Source organism: Parambassis ranga, chromosome 14, assembly GCF_900634625.1.
Source record: "Parambassis ranga chromosome 14, fParRan2.1, whole genome shotgun sequence".
NCBI lineage: Eukaryota > Metazoa > Chordata > Actinopteri > Ambassidae > Parambassis > Parambassis ranga.
Genome location: NC_041034.1, coordinates 13,965,026 through 13,984,060, shown reverse-complemented (window position 1 = coordinate 13,984,060; position 19,035 = coordinate 13,965,026). Strand labels below are relative to the sequence as shown.

The following is a 19,035-nucleotide window of genomic DNA, read 5'->3' as shown; positions in this document are numbered from 1 at the left end:
TATAAAGACACAAACAGGATCAGTAACACATTTGGTAAACATTGTGGCTTGTAAGAAAATAGTGCAAAAAAATGTCTGATCAGTCCAAAGGAAGGAGAGGAATGCGAATAGCCTCTGGCTCCAATCTGTGCTTTGAGGAAATTTATATTAACACCCATTGAATGACCAACCTACACTCTGAACAATACATGGATTATAATCCTTTCACTTTTAATTAACATATGTTATGTTAATTAGCCATATGTAGCTAAAACAGGATCAAGCTGCAAACATGCAAATCATGTCATTTGGTCACCTACATCAAGGATATAACATGCATTAAAACTGCATGTGTGCCACGGCTTGCCCTGTGTTCACCATTCCTGTCTGTGGTTGACCTACTTGGGTCAATGGTTGGGTTGTACTGAGGTCTTTGTCTGCCAAGAGCTGTGCACCAGTAAGCAAGACACTGTTGGATGGAGAGTCTGAGTTACAGCCGCTCATTTAAAATGACATTTATTTTACAGCAAGGTCTACTGCTGGTTGATCCACAAGGCTCACAGTGTGTCACTGAAACAACTCAGGTTAACTGACTTTCTGTAACGGGCAGGTTTTAGGGTTTAATGGGAGATGACAGCAAGGGCAGGAATCCTGTTGAATCATAGCATCTTGTGCATCATGGAGCATTACTGCTTCAGATGCAAGACATGCAGCTGCACGTTTATTTAAATACATAGTTTGAGTTTATATTCTTGTAAAGTAGGAAGACATGCAGTACACCGATTTGAAGATTTAAATCAGGATGTACCGGTGCTAGTGTGATTCTCTTCAAACCTATTTTAAGAACTTGCGATCGCTCACGTCAACATGAAATACATCATTTGCATGTCTTTCTAAGAAAGAACATTGAGTGGATGATGAATTGAAAACAGTTAAAATACCTGCAAAACACAGGAGCACCGAGGTATTCTGTAGATTATGAGAGTAATAATCTGAAGGGCTTTTTTAAACATCCTTTTATTTCACCATCCCTCACTAATCATTAACTTTTGTCTTTTTTTGTAATTTACCTGTTAAAATAAATAAACTATTGCTGACTTGTGCAATGAGGATCTTCAGCCAAACCAGCTGGGACTCAATAAAACTCACTAATGTAGCCAGAGGTTGAAATAAATGACAGATGATTAAATCAAACACATGGATCACGCGCTGGTTTTATTTTCCTGGTAGAAAGTGTGCGATGCTCCTTCCTGAAATCACTTTTTAATCAGAGCCAACTTGTGCGCCTCTGACTCTGAACATCTCAGTTTAGGAGGAGTTTGTGACTCCTGTAGCTCTCTTAGGACCTTTTACCGAAACACTTTTCACATCGTGAGAGTTGGGCTGAGCAGAAACGCAGAATCACTGGACTTGTGCAGACTTTTTTTGTTTTTGTCGTGCAAAGTCCAGTCTCCTGGCCTGGTGAACACTTTCTGGGAAATGAGCCAAACAAATCGAGAGTTATCCTGTAGCAAAATGTGGCCAAGGGAAAAGAAAATACAGACAGGCGACGCTGTGAGCGCTCCCAGCATGGCGCTAACATCTGAAGACAGTCAGCAGGTCTATTTTGTCAGCCCAACGGGAAGGGGTACCGGGAAAGAATCAGAGCATGCGAACATTTACGGATCCGGACACATCAACCCGCAAATCTGTGACATGGAGAAACAGTGCTGTCAGATTGCTGCTCCACAGGAGGAGTTGTTAAGCGCTGACTGCCGTGTGGGCGACAGTCGCTCCCTTTCTGCCTGCGCCACAATATCAGAAACAGCCAGGGAGCTGTGCAAAGCTGTGTCCGTGTCGCTGGGTCTGACCATGGAGTCCAGCGACACCACCGACGTGGATGCTGCACTCCCCCCATGTGATCAGCTGCACGGAGAGTATTTATTCGGGATGGAAGCCGTGACTCCGAGCCGTCCCGGACCTCAGGCTGCTGTCAGCGAGTTCACATGTCCCGACCGAGATGAGCGGCCGCTGCACGGACACAAGCAGCTGGTGAAAATGTTCAAAAGTTCCGAGACTGCTGCGCCTTTTCATCAGCTCACCTCCACTCGGACATCTGTGAATGCGCAAAACTTCACACTGTGCGAGGCTGATGACATAACTTCACAAGAGATAGATCATCTGGACACAGCGCGTCCTGCCTCTTGCCCTTACGCCCCAAACGCGCCGGAACACATGGCACACTTCGGCCACACGGCTCCAGAGAGGCCGTGCCGAGTCTACAACCCCTCCGACCAGGCTGGAGGAGACTTCGGGGACGCCACGAGGAACAAGTCCGGTGCATATCAGCCAGAAGAGTTAGGCGTGAAAGTCAAATCGGAGGACGGTGAATCTGCATGGGCGTTGTGGGGCAGTAATTACGCATTCAGCGAGAAGTACAACTCGCAGTTTTGGGGTTCGAGGCAGTGCATGAACAGCACGGCAGCGAACGCCGCCTTCATATGCAATCCATACGAGAGGAGCAGCATGCGTTCAGAACAGTGGTACCCGAGCGGGATGCTGAGGACGCCCTATCCCAACAGCAACTACGTGAAAAGTGAGGTCGGTGAATGGATGGATGTCGCTTACACCGACGGCAGGTAAGAGGATAATAATATATATTATTATAATAATATAATAATATAGTACTATACTAATAATAATAATCATTATCCAAACAAAGAGCTGAAAGTTTGAAAGTAAACAGAAAAGTGTGAACTTGTTTTAAAAATAATTACAAGAAAAAAAAATCCACAATCTGACCCAAAATTAAAGTCTGACCTTAATCTGACCCGGTCCCAACCCGTACAAATCTCTCCCTGAGATTAATTTGGCCAAATGGCTGACACTAGATCGCGCGCAAAACCAGCCTTTACTATAGAGACACGTGTTTTATTATGCGCATATATCAGGTTTCTTTCCAGTCCATACTTTTTTAGCCAAATTATAACCTGAACATATTTATTCAAATATCTATAATTTTTGTTAGTGTGTGTTTAAAAACTTTTACAAAACTTTACCTAAACTTTCACATACAAACTAAAACATCTTTCGATTTCAAATTTGATTTGATTTATAAACCTTTATAATGTAGAGTTTGCACAGTAATAAAGAGTTATAAAAGGATTTTTAAATACAAAAATGCCTCTTCATCATTTCAATTGTGTGGTTAATATTCAAATAATAACATGAGATTTTATTGTTCAAATAAATGTTTGCTGAGAAGTAATATGTGTCTTATCTGATATTAATTTCATAAGTAGGTCAGATGTGACACTAAATGAAATTACAGCACATTAAAATGAAGCTTGAGCTTTTTCAGTGGAGGCGACTGTTGATTTTTATTTTCTTTTTTTTTAAATAATATTTTTTATTTTCACATTTTACATGATTTTAAATTCTTAGAAGGAATCTATACACTGAGAATTTGCGCCATATCTGCATAGCCTCTCATGTCTGGGTTTGGCCTTGAGGAATACGAGGGAGGGAGCCTGCACGTTGACTGACAGGCGTGCTATCATGTGTACACCAGACGAATGTGTCAGCCAGCTGATGTCGTCAAGGCCTTTCTCTAACTGACTGCAGGTTGACTGGGGTGAATGATTGTCTGACACCGCTGACCCTGCCGCAGAGTGCAGTACAGAGCCTGTAGGAGTGTGTTTACACGGTGCCTTAGTAAACCAGAAAACAGAATACAGGGGGAAGGCAGGAGTCTGTGCCTCCTAAATACAAGGACATTAAAACCAGCTGCTCATCCTCCTCCATCACTGCTGACAGGAGGTGTATCAGCACAATCTGCCTGACCTACAGAACCGAGCAGTGATCCGATCTCATCTGCTTTGAATGGAAAAGACACAGAGCCCTCAGCAGACTTTACTAGTGGCAAGAGAAACAAGCTGCTTTTGTTTTATAGTAATTTGCCTTTATTGAATTTCTTGACTGTAGAGGGCGACAAGAAACTTAGAAAGGACAGATATGTCTCCAGCTTGACCTGAGACTGGGTTCACCCGGGTTACACTGTGTGCAGTTCAGACTGTACTGAGTCAATATAGGATTCCTCCAAGTGTAGAAGACATTGCTCAAACCCCGAAGCTTGATCCAAAAATCGGGTTTTACTCAGATTCATCTAGATGCTTTCATTTCCCAGCTGAGTTAGTCCATCTGCACTAAGTATTCATAGATAATACAGTTGTTTTTGAAGATCACAGTGTTGCAGCTGTAACGAAGATGTAAGCTGTGTACGAAGGAGTAAATAAAGACATTCTGCAGAAAGATGTAGTTAGAAGAAGCTGACCTCAGCTGACCTTTTTAATGTCATGAATGAACACCTGCTGAAGGAATGTGTGCAGCAGACAAACACAGAATGGCAGATGGATACTTACAGTGTGTTGTTCCTCTCACTGTAAGCATGTGGAGTGTAGTGCACTCGCGTGTGGTCTGGTCTTTTATTCGGATTTCTTTGTGTGCTGTTTCTTGCCCCTTGGCCCAGGATGAGAGCTTTTAGACAAAGATTAATGGGTCAGATTTTAATTGCACATGAACATAAATCAGTGCCATCTTGGATTTTATCATGACAAAAGCAGAGTAGGAGGAAGTGGTACATTGCTTCTCTGAGTGAGGTGAATAAGCAGAGAGGAGCAGGAGCAGTGTATTTGATCCATCTACAGCCAGGCCAGAATAGATCATGCTTGACCCACTGTGCACATGAAGAAGGAAGTGCAAACCATGACCTCACAATAAAGTGAAAACATGTGTTTACCAAACCACTCACTTCAGGCGTATATCACAATTTTAATAAGGCGAATCAGGTCTAATGAGCTGAAGCAAGTTGGTGCAGGAAGTGTCTCAGACAGCATCAGAGAAAAATACAATATTACAGCACAGAGAAGAGGTGGAAATATTCCTAATACTGTAGTAATCACACTGCATTGTGCATGGATGAGAGCTTAGATGAGATTTTACTGACCTTTAGAAAATATTAAACTAATGACAGCAACAGATTTCATTTGCACAAAATAGTTCATAAAAGAAGGAACATGGATGTATTTAGTGCCTGCAAATATAGATAGAATGTATAGTACATTAATTTCATACATGTCACACAGCTACTATACTACAACAAAGTAATCTCAGATCATTCAAGTGTATTATCTGTTTGTTTTGCTGCTCATCCAGGCAGCCTCATCAGTTCTGACTGAAACATGGTTTATATGTGGTGGAGGACTGTGGGAGTTCCCAGGAATTTCACTCCACATGTGTCCAGCAAGAACAATGGGCCGTCAACCGGTCCCACCGCCACAGCCCCCCTGTAGTCTCATTAGCCAGTCATTAGACACAGCAGACAAAGACAGTCAGACCAACACGGGTGAATATGGAGACATTTCAAGCTATTGTTTGTGAGTTTCACACAGATCCACCCACTGAGGTCCTCCACCACGTATAGACCACGTCTCCCCACCAAACAGATAAGCTGATGGAGCTGCTTGGAGGAGCGTGTTGGTACCTTACCCTTTCCGTAATCTGAAATGTGGTTGTGTTTTCTAAAATGATGTTGTTACCCCAAACCCCAAACCCCAAACTGTGAGCTTTTATTAAACCAACCAAGGAAGAAAAATTCACTGGGATTTACCAAGCTTTTATTTTGAAAATACAACATCCTTAAAATGAAGTATTCATATGCATACTATGGTTCATATGCATACTATAATATTGTGCTTCCTCTGGAGTGTATGTAAACAGAGTTGAGTTTTATCAGGACAGTTGTTGATGCATTCACAGACCCTGTCTCTACATCATGCTGCACTCTTTCTGTATTAATTTAGAGTCACAAACCATTCTCTCCATCAAGCCGTCTCAGTCAGCTTGTTAAAAGCCTTTTTATAGCCTAATGAAACTTGGGTCAGACATGTCACACAATGCTGTTAGCTTCCTGTTTTCATAACAAGACATATTGTGGTTTGCATCAGCCTAGATAATTGCCCCATTACAGTGTGTTTAAGGCTGCAGCAGTAAGTTATTCAGAAAGTTATGGATGGGTTAGGATTGAATAAAAAAGCATCATTTTAGTTAGGCAGGGTTAGAAAACAGTTAACCTGTCTTTTAACATAGAATATTGCGTACACATTTTATCAACCCAAACCGTCTTCTGTATCTGTGACATCAGAGGTTTATTTGCAGCTGCCATCAGAGGATTTGCTGTAAATGTTTCACATTTTTCCACATTATTGTCAATAGATCCCAGACTTCACAGTTTGTACAGTCTCTTTTTGAGCTGACATCTCTTTTTGTCACTGCATGGTCAATCAGCACTTGTCTCATTGCCAAATGAACCTGGGTATCTAAGATGCACGTCACTGAGGCAACGTTATGTCTCAGTCTTGTCCAATCTCTCTGTGTTCAAGGCTGCAGCCTAACCCAGCTCAGTCCACCTCCTGGTGCTCAGTCTTTCCCACACCTTCACAAGTCCATGCACTTTGCCCTCTTTAAATAACAGGCAGAGACAATATGGTACGAATCTGGACAGTGGATAAATAACTGCTGTGTGTTTAGAATGAGGACATCATATCAGCTCTTATTGTGGTATACAGTATGGGTTCAAGATTGCACTTTTATTTCTACAAAAATTAGACTACACAAGTCCAACAGAAGTTACAAAGAGTGACAAAAACAGTCTAGTGTGGGTCTGTGATTATGTTCCATTTGTTTGACTGCAGGTTTGAGGCCAGCAGGGAGCACATGTTCCCCATGGAGTTCTTCTTTCCTCCACAGAGGACGTGCCTGATCTGTTCAGACGAAGCATCTGGCTGTCATTACGGTGCGCTCACCTGCGGCAGCTGCAAGGTTTTCTTCAAAAGAGCTGCAGAAGGTAACGGGTGTCCAGAAGCTCACTCTGGATACTTGATCATAACTTTGGTTTAAACCCAATCTAAACAAGTGTACAGGCAACAAGCTGATTGCACCTCCATACTCCTTGTTGCTGTAGCCTCCTCTGTCTCCATGATGGGCCAGCATTCCTTTGGTGACCTGTTGCTTTGTCTGTTTCTTATACAGGCAAACAAAAGTACCTGTGTGCAAGCAAAAACGACTGCACTATTGATAAACTAAGAAGAAAGAACTGCCCCTCCTGTCGGTTGAGGAAGTGTTTTGAAGCTGGAATGACTCTCGGAGGTGAGATGAATTAATGTGTTTTTGAAAGGTGCTGTGAGCAATTATTTAGCCGCACAAACCTTCGACTATTCTATGAGTAACACATGAAAGCATCAGTTCAAATTCAGACCTATCATTGAAGTCATAAAAATATAGAAATGTAAATACATGTGCAGTATGGGTCATGATAAACACCGTGCACTACACACCGAATGAACAAAGCACACTACAGAGAAAGTAAAGTCCTAAAAGTGAAACTATTAATAGTTTTCCAAGACCAAGTACTTTATTCTCTCTTCACTGCACATCTTAGCCAGCTCTCTTCAATTGCAGCATCATCACAATAGGGGATGTTACTGATAATCAAGCCCCTGACTGAGCTGCCATGCAATTTAGACCTCTTCCATTCACTTCTCCTTACTGTCACCCAGACCTGTTCGTCATATTAGGCTGTAAAGATTGACATGTAGTGGACTAATTTTAGTCTTGTGTTCAATTTTCACTCTCTTCCATTTTCTCATTCTGTTAACGGTGAAAATTGTACAAGAAGCACAAAGCTGACATGGGACATGTGAATTAAAGCAGCAGACATGCTGGCAATTTTGCCACCAGTCAGTGACAAACCCATGGAGGGAAAATGTGATCTAATGCTGTGATTGTAGTAAAAAGGCACACCTTTTCTAGTTGTGGCTAAAAAGATCCTTTCACTTATGCTCTCATCATAGACATGTAATTCACTCCCGGCATTTCACAGGGAAATTTAAGGCAATAATTCTTTGAGAGAAGGAGAGGAGGCAGGGAAAATGATCTTTTCTGGTATCTTGAAGAAAGAGAGAGCTCTAATTTGACTAATTTAGTTAATTCATTACAAAAATTACACATGTATCTATCATAAACCTTGTGTCATTAGGTCGTATATTTTACATCTGATATTTGTTTCCCTCCTTGCAGTTTGCCAAGTCTGTAGAGCAGCGGTGAAATCTGTGAATCTTACTTTTGTTGTGTTTGGCATCTGTTCAGTGCTGAAGCGCACTTCTTATTATTGCTCACAGGTTTGATTTCTATTATGTGAAATCCATAATATTCCTGGGATGTTAATTAAAGCCACAAATAGAAGCCGAGCGGGGAGTTTACCTTTGCCAAACCATGACGGAAGTTTCATTTTGCAGTGATGCAAGATTGATTGTGCTCTCTGTCGTACTGAAAAACCTTCACAGTTTGTCCTCTTGATTAATCGAGGATTGATTATTTTCTTTAGCAGTCTATGTGGTAAATTAACCTGTTTCCAAGGAGTCCGCAGACGCATCACCCATTTTTATTGCCCATTTAGCCCTCAGAATAAAAAGACCAACCATTTTTTTTTGTCACAGCTGAACCAGATTCATGTCACTTAACCAAATGGCTGTCAGCTTAATAAATGAAATTTATAAATTAGTGCTGTGGGTCAAATCCTTGAAAATAATTCAGGCAAAATTCTGCATTAAAACAAATGGATACCACACTCAAACACAGAAAGCATAATAAGTAACTTAGGTAAGTAATTAGGAGGAGATAATAAAACACTTCAGAGGCACGTTTTGCATTTTTTCTAAATGTGTGTTTCCCAGTAAAGGAGATGGATTATTTTTCCTTTGGCAGCCTGATCTTTTTAGGTATGTATATGTATCTATGTGCAAAGTAATATATAGAATGCATTAAGGAAAAAAAACATAATTATTTTACTAATAATAAAAACACATTAAGGAAAATGTTACTGATAGTGCTAATGCTCTGCAAAACAGAAGAATATGTAACTACACCATTATTGATATGCTAACACCAGCATCCAATCTGATTCTCAGGTTTATATGGATGCACAAATCCAATCGTCGATCCTGATTTTGGAATCAGACCTGAAGTCACTTAAATGTAAACCATCAGGAAGGACAAATCTGATTCAGAATTTGCGTGTTATGCTGTAATTGTCATAGTACATTTCCACGGAGCTCTAAAATACAGTGCAGGTGAGGTGTTGATTAGAAATCAATTTCTCACCATCACCCTGCTGTTTTTTTTTATATATTAATAATTTGAGTGTTTGTGTATAATGGGACCCGTCAGGTTGTAGGTAAGTGATTTTCAGGGTTTTATCAGGCTGCTCTTGTGCTTCTGTCTCTTTGTGTCAGACTGTCAGACACACCGCTCAGCCGTACACTCTTCCAAAAAAATTACAATTTCAATTGGTGAAGTAATGATGAAATGACATCACAACCTGGACAACCAAAGTGGTAAAAAGTAAAGTGACTTAAGTCGCACATTTCATGATGAAGACAAGGTGCTAAACTGACCTTTGTGGGTTTTTTTATGCAATCAAGCAGCCTGAAAAGACAGATGTGATAAAGATGGTGATTATAATGAGTCTGGTAAGAAGGAAGAGAACCAGGAGCGTGAGCCCACTGAGCAGAAAATGGGAGATAAATTTCAGTTTGATTTGTGAGAAAATGGGCTTGTAATGGATACATGTACAGATCATTCCCTGGAGGTCGACTATAGGCGGAAACAATGAAAGTGAGGTCAAAGCCAACATTCACCCTAATTCAAAGAAATGACAGCATCCTGACTAATTAATGGACTGAATGTGTAAGTGAAACAAACCCTCTTGAATCCATCTCTGTGTGTTTATATTGGCTTCAGCTCAAATATGGAGATCCTAAGGTTAGTTCAACCCAACCTGTTTACACTGCACTCTACAAAGATCACATGCCTGTCTGTGTCACAGCCGACAATCCCGAGAAAGAATTTTTTAATTAACCCCTTTTACTTGAAATGTTTGTTATGAGATCAGGAGTGAAAATGTGAGACTTACAAATTATCCATCTTATATAATCTGCAATTTTCTTTCAACCCTGCTGCTTTTCAGAGAGACTTAAGTCAGATCTATAACTGGAAATTCAATATTTATCGAACTGAACTGAAGAGCCGGTTTTAATCAGACATTTTCTACACAGAAGAAATTGCATCACAATTACTTTTTATTATCAGTCAGCACTGATAGGATTGATTAAAGAATATCATTTTACCTCATTTTAATTCCAATTTTTTTCTTCTGACGCTACAATAGATTAATGAAAGAATCACACCACTAAATGAGTCCCATTATAAAGATCTGGTTGCATTTCCAAACAGCCAAACAACACAAGTGTCTGTTCTTCAGTGCACTCTCAGCACATTGTCACCATTTGTATTTTTCTGTCACTCACTGTCGGGCGTAGCTGTCATTCTGCAATAACGGGCTGAGCTGAAGCTTTACTCTTCGCAACTCTATTACTCTCAGAGAGAAAACAGGGAAAAGCTCCTGCTCCAATTTAGTGTGTAAGTGCAGGTTGCCATATGGAGCAGCTGTCCTGGGATTTTCAGCATTTTGTAGGGGAAGGAAAAGCATCTCTGCCACAGCTCAAGATGGAGCATCCTGCTTTACTATAACATGTTCTGTTTGATGTTTGTGGTTCTGTGGTATTCTAATATTTACATGCATGAGGAAATGAAGAAACATAAATCTAAAGTAGAATATGCCATAATTTCACTCATAGCTTAATGATGTTTTAATATCTCGTAAAAGCGGACGTCCACTCAAGGACTCACGCATGATGACAAGTGATCTTTCCGTCCGTACCCATCTGTTCCGAGGGTTTCCTTTTTAAATGGAATGTGATTCAATATCTTTAAAGCTATCAGTAGATCAGTGCTGAGAATTGTTGAGAGAAAAAAAATGATAGTTCCTCTTCAAAAGATTACTTAAAGCCGCAGCTGCAGTATGTGACATTTCTAACAGATGATTTGGAAAGCAGGGTTCCATTCAGTCTCAGTAGAGTGGCCTCTGCTGCCTCATGATGATTGAACAGATGATATACGTATATAAGCTCAGAATCATAACCTGGAGCTATGTAATTCTGATCATTAATTATTTATTACCATATCATCTGGTTGATGTGCATACCACATTTTCTTCTAGAATATGTCCAATAAGGATCCTTAAAACAACAAATGAATGGTTGGATGCTCTAGACCAGAGATAATTTAAGATAAGTCTGTGTGAAAATTCAGCCATGTTTTTTTCAGCTGTAAAGTGCAGACTGTTGTCACAAATCTTTAAACAGGTGGATTCATCTGTTTGGTCAAACCTGAACTGAGGGGACTGAATGATTCCCATCAGGCTTACTTGTTAACTGACAGTGTAACGCATTTGCATGAACATTAACTATCACCGTAGATTAAAATGTAACATTTAAAATCATGAACTGAATCTTAATTTTTTGTTTTTTGTTTTGTTAGCTCGAAAGCTAAAAAAGATCGGACAGCAGAAAAACCCAGAGGATAATCATCCGGTTCAAGAGCCAGCTGAGGTCATCCAGAACGTCTCCCCTAAATCAGCTCTGAACTTCAACTCCCAGATGGTGTTCCTCAACATCCTGGAGTCCATTGAACCTGAGGTGGTGAACGCGGGGCACGACTGCGGACAGCCAGACTCCGCTGCCTCGCTGCTCACCAGCCTCAACGAGCTGGGAGAGAGGCAGCTGGTCAAAGTGGTCAAATGGGCAAAAGGTCTGCCAGGTAGGATGCTGGTTATTTATTTACCATACATGCATTTTAATGTTGGCTTTGCAAGAGAAAACATGCTTCCTGCACCCAGACCACCTCTTTGTTTAGTTAACACAAATCAGAGCAGCATTAACATTCATCTGAAATCTAAAATGCATATTAATGCATATAAAGTGCATATTTACCTGACATTCTGTGATATAGTCTCCCTTAAGCATCCCTAAAGTGGTTGTCTGCCAAGTGTCTGCCTTTAATACTGAGAGGTTGCACTGTGTGTTCCTCTCTGTAAACTATACAACTATGACAGTACGACAAACCAAAACAAGGCGCTAAAACAGGTCCGGTTCACACCTGCCAAACAGACAGCAAAACTCTGTCAGACAAATACATTTAAAATGGAGAAATCAGAATAATGACCATTTCTAATCGAACAGCAGGCAGCTTTACAGGCCTTTGAACAGGTTGTTCTGCTGAAAACAAAAAGTTTGTCCTGCTCTTTGAAACAGCAGGACTCATGCCAGATGACCATTGCTAAATGACACTGCCTCTGTGTCACACAAACAGCCTGATCAATACGAGCACGGGCTAATAATGCGATGTTAAAACAGGCTTTTACTGCTCTTGTCCTGTTTGTTCAGTCATCAAATGTAAAATTAAAGTGCTTGTTGGGTGTCTCCTGCAGTATTTGCCTGGAGCTGTGGTAGTAGTTACTGTGTAGGAGAGTGGTAGGGGATTCTCCTGAGCATCACAGGCCTGGATTTTCCTTCCTTCTTTGATTTATTTGTTCATTCACTGGTCTGGCTGCTCTCCTCTCGAGTGTGGCCAGGGTGGCTGAGTGAGGTTTTTTTCTTTTTTCCTCAATTTCCCCTTTTCTTCTCTGTTTCTTTCTTTCCATTTTAGTTATGTGTTAACCTCAAAATGTCACAGGCAATAAGTAAGAGGTGAAACTGTTCTCAGCTGGAAAAAGAGTTGTGACATGCAGACACTACCCGTCTGGGACAAAACTCATTTTATACATTCCTCTTTCACAACATATAAAACTTTATTAGCATATCACCTCCATAGTATGGATTAAACTTTAAAATGAATCCATCCATTTTTGCACGGTTCCAGAAATAATCTCTGCAGGTGGAAATACATTGCTTTAATAACAGCTCCCCTCCTGTGCACACATAAGCAGTTGTTTTATAATAAAATGCATTTAAAAGCTCTTAGAAAGTTTATTATTATAAAAAGAAGAGAGACCAGCAGTTCCTCAGTCTACCTGCAAAGACGTGGTTTCTGTTATTAGAATGAAATATTGTGATATTTAATGTTTCCAAATCCTTCCCCCCTCCCAGGTTTTAGAAATCTCCATGTGGATGACCAGATGACCGTCATTCAGCAATCGTGGATGGGAGTGATGGTGTTTGCCTTGGGGTGGAGGTCCTTTAAGAACGCCAATGGCAGGATGCTTTACTTTGCTCCGGACCTTGTGTTCAACGAGTACGTACAGCTCTGAATTCTTGAATTCAATTATGTTGTGTAAAAGGATTTCATTATGAGGTGACCTACGTGCTGTGCTCCTCATTATATTTAGACAGCAACCTACAGTGAGCAAGCTGCTGTTGCTGCTGCTCACATTTGTCTCCAACTCCTTTGCTGTCTCCATTTCCCTCTCTTATCTGCTTTCCTGTTCAGACACAAAGACATATACAGAATTTTAAAAATGTAGAGGTGGTCGCGGGGCTTTTAATCATGGAACCATGCGCACCCAATTTCCTCCTTAGGTACTCTTTTGTTACCCTGAAATTAAGGGGAGGGGCCTTTTTTTCCAGCATTCAAACACACATGGTCATGTAGGGTGATACTGAGTCAGATCTGAATATGCCAGAATACAGTGGTGGAGTGAGGGCTACTGAATTCTTATTTACTACTATTACTATTAACTGCATCAACATGTGATCTAATTATGACTAGTACCGGTAATTAAAAGGTCTGCGTGCATACTACATTAGGTTGTAATGGGTCCAGTTGTGCAGTTCTAGATGATGGCAGGAAACGTATAAATGATCTAATCTAATCTCAATCTAAGCAGCAAACTGTCAGGAAATTATGACAATTAAATAAGCTCTTGGGACAGATATGGCGCCTGACATTGATTACATTACTCATGAAGACACTTCATTTCCAGAAGAGTCCATTCAGTACATTAAGCTGTTTACATTTGATTATGTTCAGCAGTGGAGCTGTTTGATCCACTAAAGCTAAACTGTATCTGTGGATAATGAGCAGGTCTAATATATGGTGTGTCTTTAATGTGGTGTGGTGTGTTTTTGTGTGTATAATGGAAATGTATGCATTAAATTAGCTACTGGTCAATGTGCAGGAGTGATATATGGAGCTCAGAATGCTGCTGACCTGATACATTTGAAACCTACTGTTCAATAACACAAAGCTACATTGTATAATGTAATAACCACCACACTCAGGTTACTCAGTTGTTTTTTAAGGTATGGTCTTTATGGGCAGTTAAGGTTTTTAATGGTTTTGGTCATTTTAATGTTTACACAGAGATTGTTAGATCCTTGTTTACATGCATCCGGAATTTTTATTGTGATATTTGCAACATTTCTTTCCCTTTTGATGTATGAGTTTATGTATCTAACTCATATCAAGACAGTGTGTTAGGTGCACTTCCATTTTCCTTAATGTCTAAAACATCACCATCAATTAGGAAAACATGCACCTTACAGTCTTTAATTGGGTCCCTGATTTGTGCATATTACACATCCTCCATTCATCACCAGAGAGATGGAACACTTTCAGTTCTTTTTGCTTCCATTTCAACTCATTTCTTTTCATCAATTTGAGCTTGCTGATATTTCTGTTCTAATTCCTAATTCACCTTCACAGCATAATGATGAAAACTATCAATTTCCTGATTCATGATTGATGTTGAGATGACAGAAAACCTTGGTACAGTGTCTCGTTCACCCTGTCAGGCATTAAACATCCAATAACCTTATCAACTTTAAGCAGATGTGTTTCTGCAGATGTCAAATGTTCCATATCAGAAATCTGTATGTATCTCAGTGATGGATAAAAACAGAACTTCTTCATTCTTCCGATGCTGTAATTTGTACATTGCTGTCAGTTCATGTATCTCATTTGGACCTTTTTACACCTGCAGACACCGGATGCACATTTCCAGCATGTATGAGCACTGCATACGGATGAGACACCTGTCGCAGGAGTTCGTCCTGCTGCAAATCACCCAGGAGGAGTTCCTGTGCATGAAGGCCTTGCTGCTGTTCAGCATCAGTGAGTAAAGTCCTGTGTGCTGAGCACCAATGCACCAAACCTCCCTTTAATTTAACCATAAGGTGAGCACGCACTTCTTCTGTTCACACCAGTTCCAGTCGAAGGTCTGAAGAGTCAGAAGTACTTCGACGAGCTGCGCCTCACCTACATCAACGAACTCGACCGTCTCATCAACTATCAAATGGCGACAAATTGTTCTCAGAGGTTCTACCAGCTCACACAACTCCTGGACTCACTGCAGATGGTGAGATGCTCTGCTTGCATGCACACACACTTCCCTCCCACCAGGGAAAAATGTCAATGTATCTGCAAAAGTGGAAAAGTGTGAAGTGTAAATCAGGAATTGTAATTAAAAATCTAATAAAAGTCAGGACCAGTTCACTGTGAGTCAGACCAGACTTTTGTTGTACAAACATGAACGTATGTTTTATGCTTTCATGATTGATGGCAGCTCGTGTCAAAACACGGCTCGTAGTACATTTCACTCAGGTGATGTAACCTGTGTTTTCTCTTCTGTTTCAGACAGTGAAGAAGCTCCATCAGTTTACATTCGACCTTTTTGTCCAGGCTCAGTCTCTTCACACGAAGGTCAGCTTTCCTGAGATGATTGGAGAAATCATCTCAGTACATGTACCAAAGATCCTGGCAGGTTTGGCTAAGCCAATTTTGTTTCACAAGTAGAAGGATTTTTTTCTTCGAATCAGAAAGTGACTCATCTTTGCTGCCTCCACAGACTGAAACCAAGGCTTTAAACTGTTTCTAATTGCTTTTAGCATTATTATTATCATTTTATTTCTCAGTTTTTCCCCCCTTTTAATCATAATTGAAACTGGTACATAACTGGTACTGCTTTTACAGCTTTAATGCTGTAAGACGTCACATGCTGACAGCCCTGCTGTTTCTGAGAGGAAAAGTTTTCAGATGCTACTTAACATAAGCAGTAAGTCTGTAAGCGATGATTACAGCCACTATAAAGTAGCAGGGTTAAAACATGACGTTTTGCATGCGACCTTCATTATACTTATATTTGACAAGGTAATAACAAGTCCTTAAAAACAAGGGATGGATGAATACTTGTGTCCCATTAATGTAACAAAATCTGTTTTTATAATCGCTGCCCTCTGGTGCACCGACTAAACTGGTGCTTTAGTGCCATGAAGTGATAAATGTTACAAATTTAAGGCAAGAAATGGGCTGTAATCCTGCATATATGTCAGGAATTGCTCCTGTTGGGTACTTGTTATTGATATGGAATCGATTTTTGCAGATGCTATTTGCACCCTGTTGTTACTAGCCAACAGTGCTACCCTGGAGGAATCAGCCAGTGTTGCTATTTACACACAGCATTGACAGAGACAAGTGTCTCTAGCTCATAATACTATTTGCACCTGGGTCCAATAGCCAGCAGTGTTATTTAGACCCAGATTACAGGCTGCATGGATGCCAGGAAAGACTTTCCAACATGTGGCTAACATTTTAAAAGTACTGCCTAAATCACCACCACCATTTATTTGACCAAACCTAACTGAGTTTTAAAGTCTCAGACTTCTGCATGCACTTACTGCATGCATCTCAGCAGCCTTCCTGATGCTATTCTGTTTGAAGCAGCTGCTCCATGCCTCTGGGTATCTATTCTCACCTGGGTGCCAATATACACTAAATGTCAACTTACATTATCATTACCAGCACTACAGAGCTCACCAGCCTTTCAGCATTTAGGGTCATAAAAGAGTCTTTCTCATATTAAGTGTATTTAGGATTTTGTTTCTCAGTGTTGTTCAATATTAGACTTGTAGAAATTAGAAAACATAGATGCCAGATTGTGTTAATCCATGATTTGCCTTAGATTTCAAATATTGTAAATGAAATACACATTAAAGACAACAAACACAACCCTGGATGTCAGAGACAGGTTGTAGACAAGCTCATCTTCACTAGTCTTAAAGAAATTGTCACAGATTTCATCAACCTTATATATGACTGAAGCCAGTGTGTCACAATGTAGATCCACACACATCATCCGGCATGCTTAATATCTTAATGTTTAAAACATTAACAAACAGGATGTACTGAGTGAACTTGTTAACACCGTTATTTTACAATCCAGACGAAACAAAAAGCAGTTCTTGGTGAATGCTTAATGAATATTCAAAAAAACATAACTTATGCTGCCACAAATAAAACTAAATTTTTTAGGTTTCCATCTTATCTCATCTCTCGTCTAACATGCTGCAAAGGGGGCAGGTTGTTGCAGCAATAAACACAGGGAAGCAAGTATGGTACCAAATACAGGCAAATACTGAAGGAGGAGCTGATCAGGAGCGCCAGAGATCTTAGATTAAGGCAGTAATGTTCCAACAGGACAACAAATACAAAATTAAAGCCAACTCCAAACTGGAAGGCCCTCAGGTGTAGAATGTGAAAGTCCTTGGCTGGCCCTGCCAAACCTCAGATGAAAAAAAAAAATCTGTGGAATGCCTTGAAGATAACACAGACACTTGTGTTTAAAAAGTTTTAATTTGGAGTTGAGAACAAGTATTAGTTGTCTTATTTTGTACATATGACTGTGTGATTCAGAAAGGAATCGAAGTGTAGCAGATCCTTCTCTCATCAAATTAACTTCTGTGGTTTTTCTGCATCGAGGACTTTTTTCAGTGTTTTATAGCCTACTCTGTAAATGCAATACTTTTTTAACAATTCCATATTTCTTTTACAGGCTTGTAGTTGCATGCTTCATGTGTGTTTGTGTAACTGTAACTTTTAGCTTCACAGAAAACAATGCATGTCAGACATCCAGTTTATCCCCCGTTTATTATTATTATTATTATTATTACTGTTTGATGCATGTCCATGAAGATTCTCAGTCATCCGGGTCATTTTCATTCACAATTTATCAGGAGGCATGAGGACATTTTGTTGTACAGTAAAGTGATTAGTTGACTATGTTTTTTTTTGTAACTGATTGATAAGCTTTAGCATAGATTACCTTACTTCATCTGCACAAATGAATGTGTTCATGTCTCCGTCTTGTCTTTTTTATACGATGTGTTTTCTATGTTGAAACGGAAATGTGGGAGAGGAATGGAATCTAGCAGCTATGGACAAGTAAAAGGTGATCCAAGGCTCTTCCACTGACCCTAAATTTAAACCTGGATAAATCACAAATCAACCAGAACACCGAAAAATATGTTTATGTACATTACACATTTGCATTATGAAGCATTTGTGCCTTCAAATCAAATTCTATATTTCAAAAAAGCAGATATTTATGGAGCCCTCTTACATTTCCTGAATGCACTATTATTGTAAGAGTGTTGGAGCATTTTGATAAATTAACTGTGGTTCTTGATAATGTCGTAGTTTTTAATGCTGTTTTAGCTTTATTATGGGGGGGGGGGGTATGGGTGGTACTGGTGCCACATCAATGAGCCACATACTGTAGATGCTCCTGTAGGTTTTTAATACTAATACCATTCAGTCAGAGTAGACTACAGTGTTTGTATTATGTCAATGGATAATAGCTAACGTGTGCCCAACGTACTGCATATTAACAAGGTTCTCTGTACATGCAACAGTGATTGTATATATTGATTAGTTGGATGTCTGTTTTGGTGTGTCAGCACTTGGCTGTTACAGTCATTTCTATCTTTTTGTGACCCGTGTTTTTTCAAATATGTGTTTTTCAAATATGTAAAGTTGCATCACCTTTTAAAGGCAATTAAAATGATTCTGAATCTGAAGTTAGGACACGAGTTTGTTTGATTTTTAAACGCACTATAATTGATTACTGGGGGAAAAACACACAAAAATTTATTTTTATTTGAACAAAATGGTAACAAACCTTTATCCTGGTGTAACATAATGTCCGTTCACTCTATGAAGATCAAGGCCAGATGAATTGGCATGAAATAAGCATGGGAATTTCCACTGATTCGTGATGGTGCTGTGATTGGTGCTGCAGTTGTAGGAAATAATAGATACGAAGCTGGTGGAATACAAAAAAAACGGGCC

The 19,035-nt window shown here is 40.0% G+C and overlaps 1 protein-coding gene across 1 annotated transcript; it reads left to right on the top strand.

Moving 5' to 3' along the window:
• Positions 1-1,458: 1,458 nt before the first annotated feature.
• ar (androgen receptor) lies at positions 1,459-18,768 on the top strand. The gene is made up of 8 exons (XM_028420923.1): positions 1,459-2,597; positions 6,711-6,862; positions 7,048-7,164; positions 11,455-11,733; positions 13,062-13,206; positions 14,894-15,024; positions 15,117-15,268; positions 15,547-18,768. The coding sequence occupies exons 1-8, from the start codon at positions 1,459-1,461 to the stop codon at positions 15,703-15,705; spliced, it is 2,274 nt and encodes a 757-aa protein (XP_028276724.1). The 3' UTR covers positions 15,706-18,768.
• Positions 18,769-19,035: the final 267 nt, after the last annotated feature.

What these genes read in the sequence shown, in the direction of transcription:
- ar (XM_028420923.1), top strand. Translation starts at nt 1,459, where the DNA reads ATGAGCCAAACAAATCGAGAGTTATCCTGTAGCAAAATGTGGCCAAGG. An exon ending in AGCTGGAATGACTCTCGGAG is followed by an intron (nt 7,165 to 11,454) that starts GTGAGATGAATT and finishes TTGTTTTGTTAG; the next exon opens with CTCGAAAGCTAAAAAAGATC. An exon ending in ATGGGCAAAAGGTCTGCCAG is followed by an intron (nt 11,734 to 13,061) that starts GTAGGATGCTGG and finishes CCCCCCTCCCAG; the next exon opens with GTTTTAGAAATCTCCATGTG.